Below are 24,339 nucleotides of genomic sequence, written 5' to 3' on the forward strand. Positions count from 1 at the left end.
CTAACGAACGCTTCGATCCAACGTTTTGCTCCGACGCGTGCATTAGCGTGTAAGTATGGTGTGGAGGACAAGAGAATTTGATCGTAGAATCGAAATAATCAAATCGGGGAAAGTAACGAGTTCAAATAGGAATTAATCGAATATCTAGTATGGCATCGAATACTTATGTTTCAGATATTTGTTAGTAGGAAAAGTAGCGTAAAATCGGTAAACTCTGTACAAAGATCCGAAGGAAAATCAGACTATTATTGAAATTGCATAGTATACGATGCCGTTCTTTGTAGCCATATCGGCAGCCGGGAATGCACGTTGTCTCTTATGACACTGTGCTGCAAGGAATGTGAAAGGTCTAGAGCAGCGTTCTGATACAACGTTCCGTAAGAGATTGCTCGTATTTGCCGTTTTCGCAAATTGACCGTATAAAATCCAGTCGCTTGGAAATGCCGCGTACACTTTGCCTTTGTTTGGTGAAGCGGTAGAGAAGGGAAGATCGATTCAAATTCTAGCAGTCTTATCGATAATTATCGTAATGGCGTAAACGTGGAACGACGAATGTAGAAAATCGCGAGACGATTAGATCACCATCTGCGAATGCCACTCTCGCGTCCATTTCTTACAATTACTTATCGTTAGCTTACATATAATATATATCGTATCGCGTATATTACGGTGTCGTAAAAGCGTTTGTATCGATCAAAATTTTTCGTAAATTTGTCCGTATACGATCTAACTCGATAATACGATAATAGGAATATAAAAACTTTTAACGCTAGGCTCGATTACCGTTAACGTAGGTGTGTCGAGGATGTATGAGAATCGTCATTTTGTATCGAGCGTTGTTGGTAATAAATTTGAAAAACCATGTATATTTGACCATGGACCATGGATCTTTGTCGGTATATTTATATATTTACATGTGAAAACGTAAAACGTACGTATGCGGTAATTTAGTATAAGGTAATTTTCGTTCTCTTTGCAGTTAAGCTGTACGGTGAAGCAAACGAACAAGAAACGGACCATACCGGTGATTGTGCGAGTGTCAGATATAAACGACAATGCGCCGAAATTCATTAACACGCCATACGAGACAACGGTGCCAGAGGTAAGTCGGCATAAAGTATTGCGTGTTTTCGAGCGAAAGAAATTGCTGTCCAAATACCTTGATTCTACTAAAAATACACGCGATTAGAGAAAAATAAGGTGTGAAAATTTGATACACGTAGCGTTCGTGTCACGTATATGTAGAGGAAAAGTCAACTCGATCAAAGTTAATCGATCAGATGATGTTCAAGAAATTTCGAATTACCGACGTCCAGCCTAGTAGGTTAGGTAAGAATTTATCGATCGACAAAGAACGATAAATCGGTGAGTTGGTCGTGCTCGAATGATTTGGTCGATCGTTATCCGCGGAAATATAACGAAACGAATGAAGCAGGCTTTCCTTGCGTTAGAATCACATTTAGGATTTATAAAATCTCGTCGCACGGACTTGGCGACGTTAAGTGAAAAGCGAAGGAATCGCCATAACGAAAGAAAGACAAAATAATCGAGGTGACACGGTCGATTCTAAAGCGTATCGTGTTCGAATGGTTCGACGATATTAAAATTGCAAATGTTTCGGAGTCGATGAACCCGCTACGCGATGGAATTCTCGTCGAAATTAAAAGTACTACGAATGCAAATTGCATCGACGGATTTCCTAGTATAAGCACTACTAACGATAGATTTATCCGTGATGTTAGCTACACATGGATGTTTCGCGACTTACATAACGACGAGCAGAGATAAAAATAGATACCTATTATTAATAGAGCTGGTACTATGTAAAATTGCGTAACAGGAATGACGTACAAGAGCGAGTAGTATCGCGATTACGATAAATCGAACGCGCGAATAACTATTCGTCGAATGAGAAATATGCGTTTCGTAGAAATCGAGAAACTACGTTTTAATCGCGATAACCGTGAAATTCGATGTTTCCGAAGATGCTTACGACAGAATATCTGTTTAATTGTACTATCGATCGGCGGCAGGAAGGAAATCGAAATTCCGCGTTATCTAGAATTAACGTTAAATGAAATTTTTTAAGCGGAAAGTTATTTATTCGAAGAAGAAATTTTACGATAACGCCGGAGAGGCAAACAGGAAGTTTACGAACGTATAGGGACGATTTCGATTCGAACAATTTATCGAAAAACACGGCAACTGTTCGTCCAGATTTGAAAGTTGGATGTGCCGATTCCCAGCGGTGGACTGCGCGAACCAATTAAATTATCCAAGTCGTCCAATATCCCGCTGATTACCTATTGGAAGGATAAATCTCGTAGGCAAGTTATCTGGCAACGGGTGGAAAAGTAGATCGCTCTTTCGATCTATACCAGATAGGTAGCAGCGGTCGGAAATTTCGTCACGACCGTGTCAAAGAGAAACGAGGAGAGTCGGCAGAATTCTCGTGGCGCGGATTCCTTTTCTTTTCTACGCTAACGGACCGTTATAATAGGAATGGCGCGCATCTCGCGAATACCGGTTGATCCAGCCAGATGCCATGGCACGCACTGGCTGGCATGCGTTTGCTCTCCCTTCGATTCCATGTTTAATACTTATTTTAATGAACTTGCATTTTACGATGGTGAACAAGCATGCTATCGGGCTACATCTGTAGAGGTAACGCATAACGGTACATTGAAACTGTCCACGGCTCGTTCGGTCGTTAAGCGGTTCGCGTGGATCGTTATACGCGACACGATCGTGTTGTTATTGTTTACGCGTTTACGAACAAACAACAGCCAAGCACGAGCCTCGTTTCTTTCGTTTGGTAGTTGGTCGGTGAAATAATTTGCGAATCGTACGAATTCGCAGCCCGTTTCTATTTTCAGCCAGACCATCAGCGACCATCGGTTCTTGCCGAGATGCGACGATCCTCAAAGTTGGATAAACGATTTTAAATAGGTGATTCTATGATGGACAAATTTTAATACGAGTCTGCGCGTTCTAGCGTACGTGTTTATAGTATAGTACCGATACGTTCTACGTGCATACTTGTCGGTGTTTTATGAATGAACTCGGTGAATCATTTATCCCGCCGTATTAACGTTGGTTCTATTAAAGTTTTGCATTCGTATTAATATGAATGAGTTTGAATTCACTCGCGCAACAAGCGGATGTTGCGCGGTATATAATTTATCGTCGATGCACTATCGCGCTGTAAGATAAAGTGGTTTTCTAATTACAAGCAGACTTTTGTACCTTCGATCGAGCGTAGATGTCGGATAGGTATTTAGAATTCGATGAAATTTCAAAATTTAGCCAAGTACATGGTCTTACCATTATCGTGAAATGGATGTAACATGGAATTATGGATTAATTCATCGATGTCGATAACGTATTTACGTATGCACGTACGTAATTGAACGCAACAGACAGGGAAATCTTGATAATTGCTCTTCTAATGCAAAAAATCTAATGAATCGTTAGGAGTAGTAAAAAAACCTTAAGTACAGATAGTTAGTATAAGGATTATCGTTGAAATAATTAGCTGCATTATTCCGAATAAGAGATACGAATATTCGACGTTATCCTAAAGTTAATTAACTCTTTGTATCGCAATTTCATTGTATTCGCCGGTTTCTTACGTTCGATAGATACACAGATTCAGATATACGATTAGGAACGAAGAAAAAGGATATCTCTGTAGCTACAGTGACTGACGATTATCTCCGAATCAATGCGTTGCCGTATCAATGCGTGACACGACCTATCGGTCGCAATTGCAGAATCGTAGGAGTTTTCTCGGTCGAGATCGTGGAACGCGTTGTTAACGATCTCCGTTTAAACTAATTAATCTACCATGGGCACAAATAGCCGGCCGATTTTCCTAGAAGAGAAACGGAGAAAGCTGAATCGTTCCCATTGATAATCGGTCGTGGTAACCGCGACAATCAACCGCACCTCCTCAGAGATATTTATTCGCATACAACCTTCGAGCTAATCAGCTAAAACCAGCATGAAAATGTATCCACGATAGCCTGATTTTATCGCGAGGTTTATCGAAAAGCCACGAGTCGATCCTACGACAAATTCTGCGAATTATTTTCACGTAACGTCGTGGAAAGTCTAAGAGATCACAGGTTTGTAATAACGGTGAAATTGCAATTTTTCTATGGTTATTCTGATCTACATGGGAATGTTTCAAGAATATGATTTCTACTTGGATCTATTTTATATCTATTTTATTGTTTGTTACGTATTATTTGCTCTTACTAATAGCAGTACTGTAAAAACTATCTTTTACGCAACTATTCCATCGAATTCCGTATGGTTTGGTCGTAGTTAACTCCAGTTGGTTCGACCATCTTCAAAAACGTGGTGGCCGTGGACGCGGATGCCGGTGTAAACGGCATCGTGGAATACTCGATCGCTCCTGGTGACGGAACCGGCATTGGCAACAATGACGGAGTTGGTCGAAATAGAATAACAACGGCCGATGGATACGGTTATTTCAGCATTAACTTACCTCATCAAGGCCAAGTTACTGTTAACCGTACCTTGGATTTTGAAAGAACGCAACGATACCTCGTCACTATTTTGGCATCGGTAAGTACCTATTCTTCGCCTATCCGATAAAATCAGCAATCGCGGCAAAAAAAAATTTACACGACACGAGTATCTAATTTCGGATAATTTTTAAGTAATTTTCACTCGTCATCGTGCCTCACGTTCTTTTCCACTAAATTCGATACTCCGATTGTCCGAGTCTGCTTCTCGATAGAAATCAATCGGTTAATTAGAAAGATTAATCCCCACATGTTCGATACAGTGCAGCGGTGATAAAAATGCGTTAACGCAATTACGGCTATGTCGTTATTTCTGGCATCGATTGCGCATAACGGTACTCGTACGAATATAGATTTCCCATCGAATCCTTTGAACGCGATCCCACTTATTACAGTACTTTACGTTACGTTAGGATTAAGTCGTTCCCGACACGATTCTGCTAAACAAGAGATTCTACCAAGTTTCGTAAAAGTAGCTTCCGAAGTAGTTTCGAATAGCTAAACTATACGCGAATACATGATACGATTTGCACCGATGTATTTTCTGGCTTTCGGGTTAGACAGATATAATTTGTCTTTGGAAATCCCGGTAACCGTTGGTTATTCGATCGATTTGCAAAGCAGCGGTCTCGATACCCTCGGCTTCCAGGTTATTCGTATAGGTTCGATCGCGTCGTCTGGAACAGTTACGCTAGCTGCTAACGCCGGTGGTAATCGAAAATAACGCTTGCTAACCTACCGAAAGCTTTATCCGATATCAAAGCGATAGAATTTAGCGCGTTTGCGAATGCGACGCATTTATGTAGCTATATGTTATACTCGCAGTTGCAGCATCGCAGCTATTTGCAACGAACGATCAAGAACGTTTAATATTCCCTTTTCTCGATCATTTTAAAGTCCTAAAACACGTCTATTTCGTCTAATTTCGCTTTAATATTCCCGTTGGTTTCCTCGTGTACTTTCCCAGTTACGTTTGTGATTTTTCGCTCGCTGTTTTTACCACTCGCCACCGCGTATCGATAGTTTATTTTCCGAAAATTATATAAATCGATCGGATATATCTTATCGAAAAATCGTCGAGCAAGGAACGTTATAAAAAGCCATTATGTACTCGCGGTTTCAATTAAGGTAATTAGGTATTTTCAAATATTTTCTTAATTTAACGGTAAATCAAGGTAAATCAAGATAGTGGGTAGGAAGGAAGAGTGAGTTTACGAAACTAGTAATCGGTCGGTTAGTGTGTGACGAAAGCGTAAGAAAGGATTCGACGAGTCATCTATCGATCCTCGGATGATATTCGTATTGGCATATCGATTTTACCTACGATTACTAGAATGTTTGCGTGGTCTTCCATCGTTGCGGTTACTACGCGTTTCTTACCAATACGAAAATCACTACCTCGGTTACTTCTTAGTTTTCTTTCCTTTCTACGCCGCGACGTCCAACAAGTGCAACGCGCATATATGCCCATTTTCCAATGAGTAAGCGATATCTATGAAATATCAGAAGAGTTTGATAGAATCTATATTAAGGAGATTACGAATCATCGTTATAATAATAAGTAGCTTGCTTTACAACGTACGACCTAAGCAATTACAAGTTCCAACTTGGATAGAGTCTTGCTTCGCTTCTGCAACATTTTAACCATCCAACTATTATTTAGTTTCACACGTTTGTTCGTTGCGCGTATGTTTACGATATCTATTTCTGAACATTCGGTATTATGTATCGTAAGCATTGCCATAATAACGAAAAGATAAAAATCTATGTGTTTTCCAGCTCGGCTGTAAAGCGACCGGATAATTGGTTTAACACGAGACAAAAAAAAAAAAAAAAAAAAAAAAGAAAAGAAAGAGGGAAAGGGATGGTGTCATTGAACACGGAGCACAGCACGTATCCTTCGCGATATCGTGTCAGTTGGATGCGCAGCTTTGGCACGCGCAGCAAGATTAGAAGGTAGCGATTAGAGCGAGCGCTTGTAGATATTTGCATATCGCTTTCTCGAAATCGACATTGTTAATTTCGCGACTAAATACGCTATCGGAGATACAGATTCGAAAATTCCCCAGCTACCACACCGTTGCTGCTGATCTCGGGCTACTTATTCGCATATTTGCAGTGCTGCTAGAAACACCCCGGCATTTCGATATCGAGATTGGATATCGAGGTCACGGAGAAAATGGAACCTTTGCTAAATCACAACCGATCTCGATTTCGATCAAGATACGAGAAAATATAAACGAAAATATAAAATATAAATATATTTGGTTCAGATTTTGGATCGGCTGTTTGCAAATGACCATTACTTTGTATACGTATAACAAAGGTATTTAGATATGCGCATCTCACTAGCAAAATACTCGACGCCGACGAAGAACTTTTCGGGACAATAGCAAGAATAGTACTTATACCGTTTGTTTTTAGAACCTTACGTTGAACCGGCAGGCTTATCTTTAGCTTGGTGCAATAACAAATGCGCGACCTCGATCGTCTTATCCGGTCACGGTAGCGAGTACTCGAACGACGTTCCATGGTATCCGCATCGATCAAGATGGATAAAGTGCGTAAAGAATATCGATCGACGACTGTCTTGTAAATGTCAGCAGTTGCGCGGCTGGTGGACTAGGCAAACAAAGAAACTCGCGTTACAGGCGGGTATCCGTGAGTAGAGAACTCGGTAGGTTGCGAATATGCCGGGACTTATATGCACTGGTGTATGCACGTTTGCAGATGCAACCGGGCAAGGTAGGATAGACGCCCGGCGGTATTAGTCACCGTTCGACTCGCGGCGCGCCGTAACCTAAGCTTGAAATTTCATTCTCGTTTGACTGCCGGAAATCGTAAACGTGGCAAATTCGTCCTGTAATATGTGAAATTTATTCCTGTGTGTCTCGTTCTCGTGATCGTTGAACGCGAAACGTGATCGCGTGCAACCTGTGGAAAACTATGTCGCTCGGTAGATGCGTATTCGAATCACGCTCCTACGAGTCGCGCTCGGATCTATCTGTATAAGCGTTGACGAAAGCGAAGTCGCGTCGTAAGTCGCTCGTTTCTCGATATTTTTTATTCCGCGAACGTATTTCGAGTGAATCGAAAAACTGTACGCTGACGATAAGTTGTCGCGACAACGACGACCGATATTATTCGACGCGTATTTCCTTCGCTCTATACCCAGCCACGTCTTAACGATTCGAATCTTTACCCGATATAATAGAATATTCGTAAACGATATACCGTTCTATCGTAGAATGAGAAAAACGGGAGTATAGCACCGGATCTATATCTCTAGGTTTGAAAATAGGAAAAGAGGCGGCGTTTCGTTTCGAATTTATCGCGAGTGATCGAGCTGCGCGCGAAACGCGCCATCAGCAACGAATCGTTCGTGGAATGGAGAGTAACGGCGAATATTAAATATTAGAGGGATATACGCGAGGGTGTTGGTGAAACGAACGATTTCTACGACGTGGTCACGGGAAGCCGCTTGTCTCCTATATAGCGATATATATGGCGCATTGGCGTAGATGCGCCTTTATCGAAGTTAGTTTTACGCATTTTGGGCACCAAAGATGCAGAACGCGTTCAGATTTCACCGACGATTAAAAGTTTATGGAAATCGCGGAACCACGGTCGGCTATGTCCATTACGACGATCAACCGTTTCGATTCCGTTCGCGTGATGGGTCTCTGTCGCAGATGGATAGAAATTGCACGTACGTCGACGTACGCAATTTAGATAGATATCCGAGACCAGTTATTCGGATATGACCAAGTACGAAATACCAGCATCGTTTATATTCGCAGTTTGGTTTGTCGCGCTTGAATGTTACGACGAACGGTTGATTTCTACGCCATGCGGTGCAGCAGCGATCGCGAAACAGCGATTACCGATCGTGGATTGGTTCCTTCCGCGTCGAACGGCCAGCAATATTGGATAGATAGCGGCGTGACTGGGTTTGAAACCTTCGATAAAACAACGAGGGCAATCTCGCGCGAGAGTAAGTACGATGCCTGTTCGCGAAGTCGATGTACGCCGTATAAAATTACACGATAATCCCGATTCGAGGCAATGGTGTTATCGAGCCGTGTAACAACTAGTGCGCGCGCGGATTGCGCGAAACATGTAGCGTGCAAAGAACGTTTCCGGGAAACAGGAAACACCGTGCGAATCCCAAAGCCGCTGCGGACGATGGCGCGCGCGCGAAACACGACTCTACGGATGATAGGTTTCTGCGAAGATTCGGCACTCGCGCGTAGCACTCGTCCGCGCCGATACTCGTAAAACGAAATGACAGCGTTTCGGCGATAAAATCATCGAACCGTACCGAGATGCGTTTCACGACGCGCCGTTACATTTTCCAGTTTATTCCAAACGTACGATGTCGTACCTCGAGACCGTCGCTGTCTTTCAACCGTTCGAATGCCGAAGCGGTTTTAGAAAGCCATCGCTTTCTTCTTCGTTTGCTTCGTTCGCTATTCGTTGTTCCAACGGCTGTCGAGCGGCACCCGTCTCGTTTGTGTTGATTATGTAGAGAACGCGTTGTGACGCGTACCGATATGCGGCTTTGTACGGGCTTGCATAAAAATTTCAAAATTAAAATTGAAACGATGGACTTGATCGAAAGCGGTTAGAACCATACAGAATAAAAGTAAACGTCACGCGAAATCGACGATGGAAGCTTTTAATCCGGTGAAAGTGTTGCTGGTCGTGTTACTTGCACGGCAACAAGTCAACGGCTTTTCAATGGTGAGTGAGCCGACCGCTAAGCATATAAGTTGGTCGTTTACTTATGGATTACATTCAACGGAATCGTTTAACTTCGACATTGACATCGGCGTGACATATGGCGCGTGTAAGCGTACGGCGGAAAATACGAAGCCTGCTTACTAATAAATTACTTTATCTAAAAATAATTGCTGTGGCGCTTACGCGAATTTCAAGTCACGCATAAAACACTGTATATTACAAATTATTAGGAATACGTGAAATGTAGAAGCTGTAGGCGATAACATGGCGAATGTTCGTAGTCGCTTGAACTCGTGATCGATCTCTCTGCTAGTCGCAAGAGTAACGTGGATCGCTGCAACAGCTGCTGCTGCTGCTGCTGCTGCTGCTGCTGCTGCTACAGGTGTGGCTCATTTGAATATTGCGTGGAACAGCTGGCTGCACGTCTTCTCCAACGTATTGTCCTCCTTTCCGCCAAGTACGCAAATCTTCTCGAATACGAAACCTGCAAATGTCGCGTTCCATGCACTCGTTCTTTTTCCTTCCTTCAGCGAGATTAGATATCGAAAGATTATCAATGAGGTAAGGAAATCGACGACTAAACTCGTAAAGATATTTTTTTTTGGACCGCCAAGGCGCCAGATACGATTGTCTCTCGGTTACGAGGATCGGTGCCACGCCCGTAAACCGTGCTACGACGCACAAGAGGAAAAGGAAAGAACGAACAAAGGGCAAAGCGAAAGAGAAAAGTTCTTACTGTACGGAAGCGGTAACAAAGTCCGTGCTGGATCACGATGGCTTCGAGTTCCACTGGAACTCGTAACCGCGGGCGTTTCGCCTTCTCGTCTCTCGTTCAAACTCGATTTTAGCACGAAGCGTTGCCTTGCCAGACAAGGACGCCCTTGTCTTTTCGCCGATTCACAATGAACGGTGGAACGATCGTACTTTCATAATTCGAGAATAATCGAGACAACGGCAGAGGAGCTGCGTTAGGTCCGTTGCTGCGTTAGGGCATCGGACAAGCTCGACCACCGAGTTACTTAATAATTTTAGATGATCGAGTCGACGTGAAATTACACGGAATTATCGGCATTTCGTCTCGCGATGAAACGCTTTGTTCATAATAATATGAAAAATTTGTAGTTGTAATAAGAAATAAGAGTGTATAACGTAGTCATTATCGACGATGGCGTAATCGTAGTAATTCCATTCGTTGGCATGTAACTTTTAGTAATTTTATTTATTTCTGTGTTTGTTCGGTCTCGCAACTATATTCCCTTCTAATATGATAGTCGTTTATCGTTCTCTTCGAACTCGTTCAAATTCGTGGGAAACAAGAAATATCCATAGTGCGATGCGTATTTCGATAAAAGGCAGCCTTTTCGTACGAATCGCGTTTCTTTTACGAGTACGGTAATATTGCAATCGGTATCGAATCTCGATTGCAACAAGAGGCATTTATACGGTCAAATTGGATGTCGTTAACGTATACGTTACTTTCTTATTGCGGAGAACCGCGAAAGAAATTGGTTTCGTTGCAAAGTAATGGAAAGTACAACCGCGACCATGATGTTAATTGGTAAAACGAGGAGATAAAAAATACAGGATAAACTATTTGTCGATAGGATCGTGCAAGGAACGTATCCGAGAGGTTCACATCTACCACCACCTTGACGGTAAATATCAGAGACGACGATGATCAAGATCCTTCCTTCATCTATCAAGGTTGTATGTTGTTGGATGGCGCCTGCATTAATCCAGAATATTCGGCATCCGTAAGTACATTTATTTCACGATCAAAGTCGAAATCGAATACAGCTTTCACGTTGATCCGAAATCTAGGGCCTGTAATCGTTTTAAACAGATAATAATAAGCGAATAAAGTACATTACATATATTGGCTGTTTATACGTACAAGACGTAATAGAATATGAAACATAGTCGAAAATGGAACGAGTCTCGGTTCGATACGGGCCATGGAGAAGTACGAAAAGACCAATTAAAACTTGGCGCATATATCGTTGCAAAAACGTTGGTTAAATATAAATGTTAAGCGAGAGATGTCGTACGTGTTTTTATATAGCCGAACAATGCGTGTCATTTGCCCAAATTGTACGATAATCGAGCGAACTTTGATAGGTGTAGAAAATTCTGAAGAATCGTAAGGTATAATGGGTACTGTTACGTTTTACGAGATCTTGGAGAAAATTGAGGCTACTTCGAACTTTGCTATACGTCGATATATGATAAACGTATAAACGATCGTTAGTCTTAGAAACTGAACGTTGGCAAACGGACGTGATTTTTGATCGCCGAGTACACGTACGGTTCGACGTACGCGACGCAAATGCGCTAATACGTTATCGTGCATTGTATGGCATAGGACGACGTGCAACCCTGGATTTTTAATACGCGACCGATTTCTTTGCTCTGAAATCTCGCGCGACAACGTTCTAAGCTATCGGCGAACCGGTTCTATACATTGTGCCTTTTTCTCCTTCAGGTATCGAGTGGAGTGTTATCCGGGATACTTAATATATCGCCGGAGAAAATACAAGCGGTTGATATGGACAGTATAAACGCACCCATTCATTACTCGTTTCTCAGTGGCAATCCATCGAATTATCGAGAATTTTTCGAAATAAACCCAAACACTGGCGCCGTGAAGCAAATCAAGGCGGTCGACACAACGGTTACCAAGAAGTTCGATATCATCATCAAGGTAAGAGTGGTCGCGACGTAACGTTTATTAAATCTTCTCGTATCCGTGGATGTGGTCGAGATGGCAAACATGTAATGTATACATATAATGTTACGTATAGTAGATAATAATAGGTATGCGATAGAAATGTATAAACGTGCGGTAAAATTATTCGTTTGTTTGCCGGACGGAAGGCTGTCGAGGTGTCGGAAGCGAAACGATCGGCCACAGCGAAATTGACCATCACTGTGAAGCCAGTCGACAGTAACCCCCCGATTATAACGGCATCGAACATAGAGGGTTTCGTCGATGAGAATGCGCCGATTGGAACAAAGGTTATCGACAAAATAGGCAATCCTGTGGTACTCACTGTTTCGGACGCTGATTTGGTAAGTTTAATCTTCGAAATCGATCTGACTCGGTTCAGCGAGCCATGCACCGATGCTTTAATTTCCCTCGTTCTTAATGAATAACCTATTCCTGCCTATCCGTTGAATCGATCTCAAAAAAAAAAAAAAAAAAAAAAAAAAAAAAAAAAAAAATAGGAAAAATCGATAAAAGGAACAAAATGAAAAATGAATATCTAAATATTTCGTTCCTGTCGAAACTAATTGCCACCTGTTCGATCGATCAAGGAACTCGGTTTTCTTCTTTTTTTTTTTTTAGGAAAGATCGTAAACTCTTAGACAAACTACATCGCGTGATAACTCTGCTTCGTTTCGTGAAAAATGTCAAGTATCAACCGGAAATAGATCGACGCACGCTTGGTGCGTTTCGAATTTTATTCAAACAACGAATAGCTTGCCAAGAGTTATTTAAGAAACAACGATTTTATTCGACGAAAAATTATTCGTTATTCAATTTCAGAACTAATTAAAAATGGACGGGAAAGCAGAAAGCAAAATTCAGCTATTCGATTTTTTCTACGTTAGCCGATGTTCGTTATCCTTTCAAACGTTGTCAAAATGGCATTGATGTTTAATCGATAATAAATGACAAAAAGGATTGGATCTGTTCTACGTATGCGAAACTTTTCCCTTGATATTCGTAAGTTGCGACGTCATGTCAGCGAATAGTGTCTATGCTTGGATTCTGATAGTTCGTGGATCGTATCGAATACCGTCGAACGATGATCTGTACATGCAAATATAGAATAGCATGGCTTTACGTTTCTATACCGTTTAATAATCGATGCACGCAAACAATTTTACTTTCTATCGTAGAACATTGAAACAAAGTGAATAGCTATGTATTAGGCGTAGAAAATATGTTATTAGCATGCGATTTCTAAACGTGATAAATAGATAGCGTCGATCAAGTAGCGTTAAATAACCTTCGTGTTAATTAATTCGGTTTAATTCGCGTGTTATAGTAGTAGGCCTTGTTTCGTTATATCTGTTTGTAACATTGCGTTTGTCGAATTAACTGTGCGTTTAGGGGCCCGAAGATCCGAAACCAGCTTACACTTTCGAATTAACTACCAATTTCTTCGCGATCGATCCTTCCGGTATACTCGTCGTGAACGAAGAGAATCTGGATCGTGATCCTCCGAGTCCTGGTCGTTTCCGGTTTCAAGTGGTGGCCAGAGAAAAGACGGGCGTTGCTGCATCCGCGCCATTATCCTTCGTGGTGATATTGAACGACGTTAACGACAACGCACCTATGCTTCCTATGATAGCTCCCATCACCGTTCAGGCTGGAGAAACAAAGAAAGTAGTGACAAAGGTAGGCTCGCCCATTCCATGATATTAATAGAAAAGAATTTTATTTTCGACTATGAATGGTATTTCCTACTTGTATCGCGTTGAAAAAGAAAAACGAGAAACAATGAAAATTTCATATCCACGACTTGGAAAAATTCGACCGATCGTTGTTGAATAATGTAGGTGGAGGCAACGGATAACGACGAAGGGGAGAATGCCGAAATAACGTACAGCATCTATCACGTGTCGAATAACGGACTACATAAGTTTAAAATCGATCCGAAGACCGGCCTAATCGAATCCGTGAGAAAGCTGAACGCGGGCGAACAATTCAGCATTACCGTACAAGCTACTGACAAGGGTGGAAAATATTCACAGACGATCGTCGAGGTAAACGTGATTCCTGGACCCAATACCAGGAGTCCCGTCTTCCAGCAACCGGTATACGAGGTGCAAGTCAGCGAGGGAGCTTCCATTAATTCCACGGTCGCGACGATTACCGTAAGTGTTCGTAATTACTTTTAACGGTCATCTTCGTTTTACGCTAACTCGTAAACGTTGTCGAGAGAAGAGTAACCGGTATTGGCCGGAACTGGCGTCGATTTTATCGGCAAAGCTGTCAAATAGGACGCGATTAACAAGAAACTTTCAACTTCGTTCGAAAGTTTCGTTTTGTTCGTTCGAAACTAATTAATTAATCATTGTTACTTACTTTCTTCGACTCTTTTTCAACTCTGTTTCATCTCTATTTAATAGGCAGTTGACCCAGAGAACGATCCAGTGTCGTACTCGATCGTATCGGGAAACGATCTGCGTCAATTTGCGATCGGTGACAAATCAGGCGTGATCACTGTTATAAGGAAGTTGGACAGGGAGGATCTGACCCGTTATCAGCTGGTAAGTTTAGTGCCTTTACGCGCTATCGACTAGCCGCCGGTTTCATTCAACTCAGTACGTATACGAGCCCGTACACACTGGGGCCGTAGCGATCAACCAAGTACAAGATAGTTTTATTACACTTAACACAGACGACTTAACACGTCAAACGATATTTTCTTTCTTTCTTTTCTTTTTTTCTTTTTTGCAACTTCGTAATTACAACGCTTTCCTCGACATCCATTCTGTTGGACGATCTCTACATCGAGCTTCGTCGCCGAATTTAGTCGTCTGACTTTCGTTTGTCCGGTGATCTGGTCGATGGTGCGTCCACCTTTTAAGCAAACAATTTTCACAACATTCGCACTCCGTTCCATACAGCCTTGTCCGATTAATATCTTTTTTCTTCGTGATAGCTGATAAAGGCTGAAGATTCTGGCGGTTTGTTCAACACGGCAACGGTAAACATCAAAGTAACGGACATCAACGACAAGAATCCAGAATTCGTCGACTTGCCTTACGAGTTTACTGTGAAAGAAGGAGAAGCTAGGAAATTAATAGGTCGGGTGCATGCTGAAGATGCCGATGAAGGCATCAACGCAGAAATCACGTATTTCGCGCCGGACGACATACCGTTCACCGTCGATCCTGAAACTGGAGATGTGTTGACGAAAATCGTTTTGGACTATGAGCAAAATGATGTACGTTTGTAAAATGATAACGTTAGTGATAGTAAAAGTTTGAATATTTCGTTGACGCAACGATCGCGAGCTACATACGTACATAATGGTGAAACAAAAAAATATATACATGTATATTTAGAGTTTAGGAGTAGGAATCGCCAGGAAATTAAAATTATTTCGTTCCTTAGGAATACAAATTTGTGGTAACGGCGAGAGACGGCGCTCCTGATTACCGCTTAGCTACTGCTACGGTTACAGTGAAAGTTATAGATGTCGAGGACGAAGTTCCTGTTTTCCATCAAAGCAGCTACGAGGCTCGAGTTAAAGAGAATATACCAGATTTCACGGTGCTTCAAGTAACGGTGAGTTAAGTTTAAGTGACACGATTCGATATCGAAGCTAGCGGTTACCAAGTCCACCGAGTCTCGATGGCGTGAAACCACTTTGACTCGATTTTTCTTATTCCTTTTAACTACTTGGTCCATTTTAACGTAAATAAATTATAATTTTCGTGGTCGATTCTCGTCGTATCACTGTACTGGAAAAGTAGAACGTTGCAAATTCTAGACGAATAGTCATCGAAGCTAAAACAAACGCGATCAATTCCAGGCTGATGATCCGGATACAAAGAAGCAAATCACGTACATGATTAAACAAGGGAACACCGAACTATTCGACATAGACCCGAAGACCGGAGCCATAAAAACCGTTCGCGGCTTGGACTATGAGAGGGAGAACCAGCATATCCTTATAATTGGCACCGTCGAAAATACCAGCGATTCGCCTGGTTCTACTACGAGAGTCGTGGTCAATGTCCAGGTATCGATCGTTGTAATTTTCTTAGACTCTATTGCATCTTGCAGTAAGATTCCGTTTATATAAACCTGTCGATGGACAAGTTGGTTTAAATAACCGAGTTAGTTCATTAGGGTTCGTCTCCGCCACCTATGATTTCTTTTTTTTTTTTTTTTCGTTCCTTTAATAGGAATGTATGCTCTTACGAAACATTTGCTCTTAAATACACAATAATGTTGCAAATTTGTATCGACAGCCTAACTTCGCCGAGTACACTTTGTATCTATTGTTTTCGATCCTTGGCAGTATCGATCAGAGTTTTAGTTTAATTAAAAGCAGGCCAATTATAAAGCCTACTTCGAAATATAATCGGATAATGTTTTTCAAGAAAGATGGTATTACGTGCCTTTATTATTCATCAGGACGTTAACGACATTCCACCAGTGTTCACGTCAGTTCCTCGTCCGATTACGCTGGATGACGACGTTCCCATTGGCACGACGGTCATTAATCTCATAGCAACAGATTCCGATGGCACTGCTCCTGGAAATCAAGTACGTACTCGCAATTAGTAATCCTTAAGTGGTGGACCGCGAATAACGATGACTCTCGTCGATCATTTTTCATTCATACAAATCCTTTTACTTTGCGTTTATGCTATTTTCTTTTAAATTATAAAAGAAATTATACGCATACATACGTAATTTCTATTTGTAACTAATATCGCATAACGATAGAAAGAAAAGGAATTGCTATCGTTTGATCCTTGATCGGATGTGATGGACGTTGGTCATGGCGGTTAACGTACGAAAGAACGCTATTGTCTGTCGATTTATAGGTGAGATACGAAATTGTCGGCCGTGAAATAGCGAACAAATATTTTGTGATCGATCCGGACACTGGCGTGCTTAGGATACGAGACGACTTGCGCAAGGAAACGAACACTGAATATCAGGTAATGTATGTATGTATGTATGAATAGATACGGATATAAAACGGTTAAAATCTCGCGTTTCTGTTCGCTTTTATCACGGAGTTCAACGTCGTTCTTTCTACGATGAATCGTGAACGTCTATCGTGCAATTAGACTTAAGCCTAGACTTAAGCAGCATTCGTCAGGACAAAGTTATTAATGTTTCAGGTTGATGTTCGCGCGTACGACATGGGAGAACCGCAATTGGCGTCTGTCACGACAGTGCCAGTTTATGTTCGTCACGTGGCCACGGTGCCGCCAGAAATCGGCTTAGGTTTTGCAGAAAATTCCTACAACGTCGAAGTGCCGGAAGATGCGGGCGACGATACGTTGATCAAGATAATCACGGTGATTAACAGTCACGCACACGATACTACGCCGTTAAAATGCGAAATTTATAGCGGTAACGAGAAGGAATTGTTCGAGGCGAATGTTACGGAGGAACGGAATTGCGCGCTTAAACTCAGGAAAGGAGTCTTGGATTACGAAACAACGGAATCCTACCAAGTGAAACTTAAGTTGGAATCTTTATCCGGTCTATTGAATACCGACAGGAATACAACGATGGTACGTACTTACGAATAGGATGTATTAACGTTGATTAGTATGTAAATAACAAAGGAAAAGTTGATTTTAGAAACGCATCTAGATCGTTTTATCGTCGCAACGATGTGCGATTAATCGTTGCGCGTACGTCGTAAATATATGCCGAATCGAGAATCGATCTACGATTTGCCTTTTCTTCGACGAACTCGTTCGACGGAATTTCATTTCTGGATTACAGGTAAAGATTCAAGTGCTCGACGTAAACGACAATAAACCGGAGTTCATTTTCGCGGACAGCAGAGCAAAACTATCGAGAGGACGTTACTTCGCTGCGATTCCCCGAACCGCCCAGTTCGCGTCGACGGTTATACAAGTGAAAGCACACGATAAGGATAACGGAAAGTACGGGAAACTCGAGTACAAAATACTCGGTGGACGAGGATCGGACTACTTCGCCATGGACAGTTCTTCCGGAATAATAAGAACCACCGCGACTTTCGATAACGTGGATCTGTCCGAGCTTCCATTCAAATTCGACGTTCGAGTTCGAGATAATCCTAATTCGACGGACAACTTTAACTCGATCGTAGCTCCGGTTATAGTGAATCTGATCGAAGAGGAGAATCTAATGATTCTAGTAGTTCAGGACGCGCCACCAGACGCGTTGCAAAAGGAAGCATCCAAGATCGCTGGTATCATCGAGGAGAAGAGCGGTCTTCTGATCGGCATCGATAGAGTAGCAGTGAGAAAAAATTTGACGAAGAATGGAACCGTCGAGATGTACCCTCAAGATTCCGACGTGTGGTTCTACGCGATCGATCCAGATACAGAAGCTATTTTAGATAGGAACAGTTCGCGTATACAAAGGTGAGCGATTCGTTATTTATACATTGTATATACGTTGTATTATTACTTTTATAGATATTATTATTAGTAGCAGTCATAGTATCGACGCGAGAATCTAGCGCGAATTAAAACAACCATCGTGATTAAAGTTTTCTTAACATAGAAGAGATGCATGCTCGTCGCATTTTTCTTTCCTTTCTACTCAAAAATACACGATGTCGTACTATATGTAGCATTATCTAGGAAAAAGAAAAAGGGAAAGAACAACATTATTCTTACTTATTCGTTTCCAAGTGTACGAGTAATTTTTCATTTTCATTATGGATACGCGAAAAGCTCGCAGTCATCGTATATAGTAAGTACATAGAAGGTAAGAATTTTATTTTTACAGCTACGTAATGACGAATCGACGATTCGCGCGCGACTTTGTCTCGAGGCTTATCTACGCGTTGCCGAGTGCTCGAATTCCAACTCGAAGGCCAACTTGCGAGATACGTGTGGTTTTATTGCAGATCGATTATCGAGAAAACGGCTATGTCGAATATCACGTTCGACGTGTCGACGCTGGTCCGAGCGAACGCGATAGACATTCACGCGCCAGTAATGCCAGCCGAGTCGGTACGCACGCAAACCGCCATCGCTTTCAGCGGCGAGGTATTTCCGTATGCCTTGATAATCATCGCGTGCGTCATCTTGATCCTGGGCATAGCTGGCATCATCTATATATGCGTCTCCTGGTCCAGGTAAGTTGCTCGTTTCCGCCAGTGACAACGTGTATGTATGACTCCGGTCTCCAACGGAATTTGATTTGTTTGCCCTAAGCTACCGTTAATGCGTTAATTATCGTTAATAGAAAGGATAGAAACATTGGATATTCGAACGATCGGGCTCCGCTTGATTCCTCCTGACGTGTAATTTAATGATTCGATGGTTGAGTCATACCGGGCAATTTTGAGCGCGGCTGTCGCGACAATAACGTTCTTACCGTGTTAATATCGTGTGAAAGAATGGTTTTCAAGTGGCGCGATGAATATTTATACCAGCGACGAGCCCGCGTATCATGCAAATTCATCGTTCCCTTTATTACATTCGTTAGAATTAATTACGCTTTCCGGCATAGTTACCTCTTAAAATTAAAATTAAAATTAAAACGTTTAGCGCTGCGATACGTCACACGTTCGTTCAACGCTAACTATTCGCTACACGAATATTCTGTTGTCTCGTGTGCATAGATACAAAGCGTACAAGGAACGAATGCAGCGGATGTACGTCGTGCCCCGTTACGATCCTGTGTACGTCGAGCCAAATTTGAAAGAATACGAGACACAGGTGCTTCAAATGAGCGTGCCTGTCGACGACAACGACAGCTATAACGATCTCCAGCTTGATTTCAGCAATAAGAATCACGCGTTCAGCTTGGACAATGTTAGCTATATTACCAAAGATCACGGAGAAAGTACCGGTAATTCAAATATTTTCTAACGATTATTATAGTTACGTGCACGCTATTTTATCGCCTATTGTAATATCAGCAAGCGTAAAACACGTATGGATGATTTTCGAAATATATTTAGATAGAGCCCTGATCAATTTCCAAGCTCTTCGGTCGACCAAGTATATCGTCAGGTATAGAAAATGTAAGAAACGTAAGGTGGACAGAATCTTTTGCAAATATTCAAACACGATGTACAACGACGAACCGCTTTGTCGCAAGGTCTATCCTTGTGCGATGAAAAGTTCCAAGTAAACCTTAAAACGATACGAAATTGATATTTCGTGATTATAGCTGAAACGATTAAAGATAAGGTTTAAAAATAATTGTTTGGTTCGAAAGGTTCGATACTCTATCCGTGTGAATTTATTGCATCACACCGGTTTCTCTACCTTACCTTTCGCCCTTTGCATTTTTCTTTTTTTTATCTTTAAAAATCTTTCGAACCTTCCGAATCATTTGGAATATCGAGTCTCAAAACTCGGTTTTTAACAACGCTACGATATTTCTTAGTTAACCATCGATTTACTGGTCGAGGAAGAGTTTGAAAAATCTGAAATTTTTCTTTTTGTTCCTATGAAAAATGGTTTGCATCGGCGTGAAAATAATTAGCAAGACGAGGAGGACGGAATTGATGGCCGCGTGTTTATCATCTGTTTAGGTCAACAGAGCCCTGTAAGTTCGGAAGCGGCGACCACAGCACGCGCTTCCAGCATAGTCGGTACCCACGGAGAGACGAACATTCACTCATTGCGACGATCGACCCTTGGTAGAAAGAATCATAGCAGCAACGCGAACACGTTGAACAACCACGACACGACGCCTGTCTTAAATCCACTCTACAGTCACGGTAACGATCTACTCAGTCCTAGTCCGTCGAACGATAACGTCACGTTCAGAGAAAAGAGGGATTATTCTCATCTAGGATTCACGTACTTGGGTGAACAAAGCCCGGTAGAAACGACCACGGAGTTATAAAAAAGATCGCGCGTGAAATTAAAGACGAGCGAGAGGCTCGGATATGCTCAACTCGAAACTTTTGCTAGAATTCTTGCTCGAGGTTTTGCGCTGTGCGATCATTTTTTTACGATTTTTTTACGATATCGACCTATCGGTTAAAAGAGACAAATTACAGCGTCGCGTTGCCAAGTATTCGTTATTAATGGTGCGACGTCGCCGACGCCGGCGCGACGCTCGTTTCCAAAGGTGATTGCGCGTTTTTCAGATTAAATTCGCGAGGATTAAAGCAAAGTTGGTTTCGTAGCTTTGCCCGAGGCGACAACCGAACCGAAACGAACCGAAAGCAAGCGCCAGCGCATTTTTAAACGAGCACAAGAATTTGTTCCACGTGACGAACTTTCGATCGAATTGTTGCGACGAATAGAGCAGCGCATGTGCCACGACGCGAAACGACATCGCGAATACTCTCCTCTATCGACGACGAACAAAATCCGGCGAGCTTCTCTCTGCGAAAAACGTCGAAAAACGTCGAAAAAGGTCGAAAAGCGTTGAAAAACTTTCAACGTTGTTCGTCGCGCGTCGCGATTCTATAAAATGCGAATCAACGTGGCACGACGCGATCAAAATCGTTATTTTCACGGTTTTCTTTAGAAAGTCCGCCACCGAGCGCGGTTATCACGACTGTACAACGAAATTGCCATCGATTTTGCGACAATAACGCGCGACTTCAATGTGATTTATGCTTCTTGCTCCGATGCAATGACCAAAAATGCTGCGTGCTCGTAATATAATCGAAAAGCAAAATCGGAAGATCGAGGCACCGTTCAAGCACGAGTCTTTCGAGTCTCCTCCGACTATCGCCTGATATTCTCAGGGTTAGCGACAGTGAAATTGGTTCTTTTTTTCTTTTCTTTTTTTTCTTTTTCTCTTTTTACTTTACATCGAGATACGAATACACATTTCGTTCAAGTATTCGTTCGTCGGTTATTTGTAGCGACGGCGACAATATAAAGAATATACTTCGAACGTATATACGCATAGACCGTTGTTACGTCGCTGCCGCTGCGAATATTTCGCCTTGGTGACGAAGGTCGTTTACATCGAATCTATTCTGTGCAATAGTTGGTTATCTCCCGCGATAATGTCGACGAAATAGATTTCATTTTGCGCACGATGCGTCCATCGTCAATTCTCGTTTACGTCTAAATCGATGATACAAATTTTTATTGGAAACATGTGCAGAGAACGCATAGCAGTGATCATGAGTCATCGTACCGTCCAACGTAGTAGTAAGGATTAATAATAAAATAATAGATTTCTAAATGTTGTATGTGAGCGAATAATGGAACGTGTGCACTGTGTATATGTGATCGGCCCGCGAACTTAAATACGTATATGCATGAGAGAGACGCCCGTAAAACCATTTGTATAATAAGATCTTTTTATTTATAATTGCGCGTTTGCTCATATTATTATTATTATTATTATTATTATTATTATTATTATTATTATTATTATTATTATCATCATCATCATCACTCGACCAATGGTACACATCGTTGTTACGTACTGTTACAGAGTGAAAATTTTCTTCGGCTATTCACGCGTTATTTTCTCTCGCAAACATTTTTTATTCCCTTTCTTTCTTTTAACCTTGAACTACGAAGCGGTCCGCTCTTTCAAAGTGCGGTTCTTTTTGTAGATATTCGATAAGTAGGAGGGTGATTACGCAATTAAATATAAAATACGTGAAACGCGTTTAAATACGAAGATACTTACGATTATTGATCGGCAAATATCGCGTACTTGATATAATAATTTCCAATACAGATTTATTTCGAGCCTTGTATGTAAGATCTGCTAAATCGATTATTTGCATCCATTACGTTATGCGGTGAACGATATCCAATATTGTAATTTATAATATAAGGGAAAATTGTGAGACTTGATCGATTAAATCTCTAGTCGTATGGCGAACACCTTTATAACGAATCTCTCGATCGTTTCCACTTTCTTTAGGATACAACGTTGAAAAATTATCCGCATCGCCGATTCTTTGACTAGAGCGTTAACATCTTTTACTCATAGTTGTTTAAAGTACGAATGCTGTAAAAATTGTTAATACCTAATAAATCCATTATATTTACGTAAAGTCGATCTTTCGTATTAATCTATATGACCTGAAAGCTCGCTGCACTCTTAATCAGTTTCAGTAAATGCTATTAATAACAAAATTAGCGCGGTTTAGAGCTAAGACTCTCTTGACAATTCTTTATCGATGAAAGAAAGGCTATAACTATACATGTCTTTGCAAAATCTAGATTTTATTTTTTATTCGGTGGTAATAAAGAACGATTGATAATGTGATTGAAATAATCTTTGAGAAGAAAGAAAGAAAGAGAGAGAGAGAGAGAGAGAGAGAGAGAGAAAGAGAAAAAGGAAGAAATAAGATAATAGGAAGCAAACAATTTTTTCATGTCATCAACATGTACATTTTTAAATAAAATATCGATACCGATAATGCGAGGAAATGAACATTCTTCGTAATTTTATAACGAAATTAAGATTATTTACATATTACGTACAAACTTTTGAATTATATCAAAATAATATCGTGCAATAATATTGTACAGATACAGTATGCGTATATGCATAGTACACTAATATATTATATATTAGTATATTAACCCTTTGCTAATATGATGTCGTTTTTATAAATTGATATATATTTGTGAATATATTGTGCACAATGTACATAAGATAAATCTTGATAATATAATAATAATACGATATAATATTTTTACGAAAATGCTTATGAATGCAATTGAAAGGAAGCAAACTAGAAGACATATTACAAACTGTTTCACTTGAAAACAAGACGCGAACATCTCTTTGCATTACGAGTATCGGGCACGTCGAACGATTCTCGGTTTTCATTTTGTTTAGACCAAATGAATTTCGCTGTGCGATCCCGCTGTCATCGTACGTTTGTCTCTGTTGTTCGTAATAAGAAAAGAAAGGAAGGTACATGGTAACAGCAAGATCGCGCGGTAGAATATCGCTCGCGTGCATTCTGGATTATCGGTGCGCGTTAGGGAAAAATGCGAAAATGCGAAAATGCGAAAATGCGAAAATGCGGAAATTCGAAAAGTAAGTTTTAAGTAGTTTTATTGGTAAATCGAGCGGCAAAGTTCAGAGCGAAAAAATATGACGCACGCAAATGTATCACAGGAGCCGGTGCAAGTATGATCTTATCTCTAAATATGAACTCACGAACAAGATTCCAAACGAAATTGGTCGGTCCGGTTAAAAGCAGCGTTGGCAATTGGAGCAATTAAACTTGTAAACCGATGCGAAAGCTAGGCAATTGACCACTGGTGGTGGTCTAACGTTCGTCATCGACAACGGAACGAAAGCTGATCGAGTGGCGAAACGTCTGGACTAACGAGCAGGGATCGACTAGGACTCGCGTCGGCGCTGTTACGATGC

The 24,339-nt window shown here is 41.3% G+C and overlaps 1 protein-coding gene and 1 long non-coding RNA gene across 6 annotated transcripts in view; one reads left to right on the forward strand and one right to left on the reverse strand.

The window, feature by feature from the left end:
- LOC100651019 (cadherin-99C) overlaps nt 1-23,002 on the forward strand; it is a 74,039-nt gene extending 51,037 nt beyond the window's left edge. Inside the window, exons 5-22 of one of the 2 annotated variants that reach the window (XM_012316611.3) lie at nt 980-1,102; nt 4,330-4,593; nt 10,901-11,050; nt 11,779-11,997; nt 12,171-12,365; nt 13,414-13,701; nt 13,863-14,180; nt 14,436-14,576; nt 14,972-15,256; nt 15,427-15,600; nt 15,848-16,057; nt 16,456-16,587; nt 16,872-16,988; nt 17,175-17,573; nt 17,791-18,419; nt 18,911-19,141; nt 19,631-19,860; nt 20,552-23,002. In XM_012316611.3, the coding sequence (XP_012172001.2) occupies nt 980-1,102; nt 4,330-4,593; nt 10,901-11,050; nt 11,779-11,997; nt 12,171-12,365; nt 13,414-13,701; nt 13,863-14,180; nt 14,436-14,576; nt 14,972-15,256; nt 15,427-15,600; nt 15,848-16,057; nt 16,456-16,587; nt 16,872-16,988; nt 17,175-17,573; nt 17,791-18,419; nt 18,911-19,141; nt 19,631-19,860; nt 20,552-20,868 (4,422 nt within the window). In that variant the 3' untranslated portion in view covers nt 20,869-23,002. Of the gene's footprint in view, nt 1-979; nt 1,103-4,329; nt 4,594-9,159; nt 9,297-10,900; nt 11,051-11,778; nt 11,998-12,170; nt 12,366-13,413; nt 13,702-13,862; nt 14,181-14,435; nt 14,577-14,971; nt 15,257-15,426; nt 15,601-15,847; nt 16,058-16,455; nt 16,588-16,871; nt 16,989-17,174; nt 17,574-17,790; nt 18,420-18,910; nt 19,142-19,630; nt 19,861-20,551 lie in introns of those variants that run through there. The other variant, XM_020867078.2, reaches the window with a different exon arrangement.
- On the reverse strand, nt 6,800-24,296 carry LOC125386387. Of its 4 annotated transcripts, XR_007226487.1 has the most exons (4): nt 24,124-24,296; nt 13,458-16,576; nt 10,945-11,120; nt 6,800-9,780 (listed from the first exon to the last, which is right to left on the reverse strand). It is a non-coding gene; the product is annotated as an uncharacterized LOC125386387 (long non-coding RNA). The 4 variants fall into 4 exon arrangements; XR_007226485.1 differs by lacking the exon at nt 6,800-9,780 and having other exon boundaries at nt 10,497-11,120; XR_007226484.1 differs by lacking the exons at nt 6,800-9,780; nt 10,945-11,120 and having other exon boundaries at nt 11,155-13,672; nt 14,392-16,576.
- Between the last annotated feature and the right edge of the window lie 43 nt (nt 24,297-24,339).

The sequence above is a fragment of the Bombus terrestris genome, chromosome 15 (assembly GCF_910591885.1).
Source record: "Bombus terrestris chromosome 15, iyBomTerr1.2, whole genome shotgun sequence".
NCBI classification, from domain to species: domain Eukaryota; kingdom Metazoa; phylum Arthropoda; class Insecta; order Hymenoptera; family Apidae; genus Bombus; species Bombus terrestris.